Source organism: Palaemon carinicauda, chromosome 1 (assembly GCF_036898095.1).
Source record: "Palaemon carinicauda isolate YSFRI2023 chromosome 1, ASM3689809v2, whole genome shotgun sequence".
Classification (NCBI taxonomy): Eukaryota; Metazoa; Arthropoda; class Malacostraca; order Decapoda; family Palaemonidae; genus Palaemon; species Palaemon carinicauda.
The window spans coordinates 79,413,162-79,418,161 of NC_090725.1; the positions used below are offsets into that span (position 1 = coordinate 79,413,162).

Consider the following 5,000-nt stretch of genomic DNA (forward strand, 5'->3'; position numbering starts at 1 on the left):
GAGATACACTCTCAAAATCTTTGTCAGGGGATAAAATAATAAAGATGCCGGAATGAAGTGCAGCATTTGGAGGGTTGGATGTAAAAAAAAATCCGTTTGTACATTTACTCCCCTAAAATCCTAATATGCAAGTAATCGAATCCCCTACAATCCTAATATGCAAGTAATCGAATCCCCTAAAATCCTAATATGCGAGTAATCGAATCCCTTAAAATCCTAATATGCAAGTAATCGAATCCCCTAAAATCCTAATATGCAAGTAATCGAATCCCCTAAAATCCTGATATGCAAGTAATCGAATCCCCTAAAATCCTAATATGCAAGTAATCGAACCCCCTAAAATCCTGATATGCAAGTAATCGAATCCCCTAAAATCCTGATATGCAAGTAATCGAATCCCCTAAAATCCTGATATGCAAGTAATCGAATCCCCTAAAATCCTGATATGCAAGTAATCGAATCCCCTAAAATCCTGATATGCAAGTAATCGAATCCCCTAAAATCCTGATATGCAAGTAATCGAATCCCCTAAAATCCTGATATGCAAGTAATCGAATCCCCTAAAATCCTGATATGAAAGTAATCGAATCCCCTAAAATCCTGATATGCAAGTAATCGAATCCCCTAAAATCCTAATATGCAAGTAATCGAATCCCCTAAAATCCTAATATGCAAGTAATCGAATCCCCTACAATCCTAATATGCAAGTAATCGAATCCCCTAAAATCCTAATATGCAAGTAATCGAATCCCCTACAATCCTAATATGCAAATAATCGAATCCCCTAAAATTCTAATATGCAAGTAATCGAATCCCCTAAAATCCTTATATGCAAGTAATCGAATCCCCTAAAATCCTAATATGCAAGTAATCGAATCCCCTAAAATCCTTATATGCAAGTAATCGAATCCCTAAAATCCTAATATGCAAGTAATCGAATCCCCTAAAATCCTAATATGCAAGTAATCGAATCCCCTAAAATCCTAATATGCAAGTAATCGAATCCCCTAAAATCCTATTACGCAAGTAATCGATTCTATTTACATTTTATCATAACCAGAGCAAATAAATGCTTATAATATTTAATGACTAAATAAGTAAAATATGCTGCTAACATCGTATGTAAGTGCACTGAATCCTGTTACATCGGTGCTGAAATATACTATTTTTGCCAAAGAGGTTACATGTGAAATATAACTTATTAAGAACATCATCATTACTATCCTTATTGGCATCATTATTGCGGTTGTAATATATTTCAAGAGTAATTTAATAATTCATAAAATCATGTCTTTATCTACAAAGATTTCATTTCATATATATATATATATATATATATATATATATATATATATATATATATATATATATATATATATATGGGAGGTTGGGCTGTGGCACCCTAGCAGTACCAGCTGAACTCGGCTGAGTCCCTGGTTAGGCTGGAGGAACGTAGAGAGTAGAGGTCCCCTTTTTTGTTTTGTTTCTTGTTGATGTCGGCTACCCCCCAAAATTGGGGGAAGTGCCTTTGGTATATATATATATATATATATATATATATATATATATATATATATATATATATATATATATATATATAACAATGAGGCAAATAAAACTGGGATTAAAAAAAATATCAATAACGAATGTCATACGTTGTTCAATGGCGAACCACTATTGCTCTTAAATCCGAATTAGGATGAGATTATTCTTTTCATTCTCAAAATTGGGATTCAAAAGTTTTCACTGAAAAATTGTATCTATAATAGTAGACCATTAGCAAACAATAGAGTTATTGTGAATTATAAATTGTGAGTGTGTACATATATAAACATATATATATATATATATATATATATATATATATATATATATATATAAATATATGTGTGTGCGTGTGTGTGGGTGGGTGGGTGTGTATGTATGTATGTAAGTATATACATATATATATATGTATATAATATATATATATATATATATATATATATATATATATATATATATATATATATACTGTATATTCATATAAGAGAGAGAGAGAGAGAAGAGAGAGAGAGAGAGGAGAGAGAGAGAGAGAGAGAGAGAGAGAGAGTCTTTTGAAATAGCAATGGAATAAAAATGCAATCTTCATCTATTTATATTTTTTTTTAACATAACTTAAACTAACTTCATAAATGAAATATGCCTAAGAATGATTAAACATCCAAGAACTGCAATGATAAATTCGGTGAACGTTAATACCAATTTTCTCGAGGCTCATGACATATATGTTGCAAAAATATATGTATAATGACTTGAGTCACGAGTTATCGTGCTGTTCGAAAGCCCCCTGCTGCTATTTATCACTGGTCGAATCATATCGGATGAGGAAAAGGACTGGGACTGGTTGAATCTTGATGTTTACATCATGATTCAACCAGAACCATAGCAGGATGTCCACCTTCAATGCTAAAGGATAGGCAACGGATGAGCATTCCACACCTATTTCTTGGTCCCCTACCCTGAAGCTACCAGCGCCGCTGTAAGAGTTAGACATGCTGATGACCCACATAGACTATTCGAAATTAGTGTGAATCATGCAATAGGAGGAAGAACGTTCAGTTATGCTGCACCGAGACTCTTCAACGACCTTCCACTCGATGTCAAGAATAGCAAAAATGTGGCAGCTTTCAAGAAAAACCTGAAGACTTATCTTTTTAGAAAGTGTTATAATAGTGACCTGAAAACTATTAAGCCTGAATATAAATGCTAGCGAAATAACTGATAATGATACAGAGCAAAATATTAACTGGAAAGAAATTATTCTTCACACACCAAGGCCCGCCTGAACAGACCTTTAGTGGCTGATGGGGGGCGAGAAATAAACTCGTAAAAGTAAAAGTAAAGTTGCAAATATGCCCACATTTAGTCGTCGTCACCAATTCCAAATTTCGAGCCATTGGACGGAGGTAGAGAATATTCATTTGGAAGAATTTATTTTTATCCTGCTCAACTGATATGCTGAGATCTTCAATTTTCCTGGTATAAACATTTGAAAAAAATTATCATTTCCCTAAAATATGTCCAAGTTAATAGCAGTTCTGCCATCCGTTATAAGAATACAAAACCTGGTTCCCTGTTTTCGGATAAAGGTCAAGGCTATCGTGTAGTCTGAATACAACTACCATTTTACATTACCTGAGGCTCCTATGAAGCATTCGTAAACAGAGAAAGGTCTGAAAATCTCATTTCCAAGAAAATTCCCAGAGATAAACAATGAGAATCTTTCCAGATACTTGGTATTTGAGGTTTATTCTTCATCACTATTTATTGTTATTCACAAAGAGTGAATCCTTTGAGACGGACTCGGTAGAAACTTTCCCCTTTTCAGTAAAATGCGTAACTAAACTAATTGACTCGAATCCTTTCCAAAAAGTGTTAGAATATATCAGCTAGTGTCCAAATACAAGACCCTGATCTTCTTATCTGATATATATATATACATATATATATATATATATATATATATATATATATATATATATATATATATATATATATATATATATATATATACATATATGAAATACAGTGACCTGACATGTAATTGTTTAAAAACAGTTATACCCCAGACAAGTTCCAGAAAGAAAGACAAAGATGTGTCCCATTAGCTAATGGTTTAAAAACGAACTTCTTAAATAAAACTCAGGAACTTCAACCGATTCTTATAGTCACTTACTATTCGATGACAATACCTTCGCTCTCCTATTCCTATTAATATTCTTTTTTTATTCCTCCTGATATTGGGAGATTCATCCAAGTTTGAAAAGCTCTCCTACAACCCTATCGAAGAGATCAAGAGAGAGGCCAACAAGACAATTGAAAAAATTAATGCAACCACAAACGCCGTCCACTTCCAGACCATCACTGGGGATTTTAGCCCTGGTTACCTATATGGTAATGTGAAGACTCATAAGAACAGCAACCCACTCAGACCTATTATCAGCCAGTGCCCGACGTCGACCTACCACCAGGCAAAAGACTTAACAGCCTCTTGAGCCCTTATGTTCCAAACGTGTACAGTGTCGCCTTATCTACTGAGTTCCTGGGTAAGCTAAAAGGGTCCCCCCAGTGGCACCATCGTTTCACTGGATGTGGAGTCCCTTTTTACTAATGTTCCTGTTGGAGAGACCATCGACTTGATCCTGGAGAGAGTCTACAGGGACCCTTCTACTCCAACCCTTAACATCCCTGAGGAGGCCCTCCGAACTCTGCTTGAAGTATGTACAAAGAAGGCCCCTTTTACCACACACAGGAGCCACACATATATACAGAATGATGGTGTAGCGATGGGCTCTCCCCTTGGTGTGCTCTTTGCCAACTTCTATATGGGAGTTGTTGAAGAGAAGGTTTTCTCACGAATACGTCGTCCAGACATTTACGTGAGATACTTAGATGACACTTTTATCATGGCCCCTTCTACCCAGGACTTCGAGACCTTCCGCAGGACGTTTGAGGAATGCAGCTGCCTGAGGTTTACTGTCGAACATAGCAAAGATGGACGGCTGCCCTTCCTAGATGTTCTCATATCCCCTAACACCACCGGATTTGATACTAGTGTGTACATTAAGCCCACTAACCTCGGGTTATGCCTGAATGGAGACAGTGAATGCCCTACCAGGTACAAGGCCTCCACCATCAAGTTCTACGTCCACAGAGCCCTCTCCCACTGCTCCTCTTGGACTGCCACACACCAAGAACTCGACCGAGTCGCCCAGGTCCTGGTGAACAATGGCTACTCTAATAGACAAGTCAGCCGTGAAATCAAGCTAGCCATGGACACCTGGTACATGGGTGAACAACCAAGCGTGATCACCACAAATACCATCAACCTTTACTATAAAGGGTTCATGCATCGGGATTATCAAAAGGATGAAAAGGCCATGAGAGACATAATAAAGAGTCACGTCTCCCCTGTGGATAAAAACACGGAGGTCAAGTTGACTATCTATTATCAAACT

At 36.3% G+C, this 5,000-nt stretch overlaps 2 protein-coding genes across 3 annotated transcripts in view; both read left to right on the plus strand.

Moving 5' to 3' along the window:
* The window catches only part of LOC137642542 (pyrokinin-1 receptor-like), a 613,424-nt gene that overhangs the window by 282,163 nt on the left and 326,261 nt on the right, over positions 1 to 5,000 (plus strand). The window lies entirely within an intron of this gene.
* LOC137648841 (uncharacterized) overlaps positions 4,329 to 5,000 on the plus strand; it is a 1,101-nt gene continuing 429 nt past the window's right edge. Inside the window, exon 1 of the mRNA XM_068382032.1 lies at positions 4,329 to 5,000. This exon is cut by the window's right edge and continues 429 nt beyond it. Within this exon, the coding sequence (XP_068238133.1) occupies positions 4,329 to 5,000 (672 nt within the window).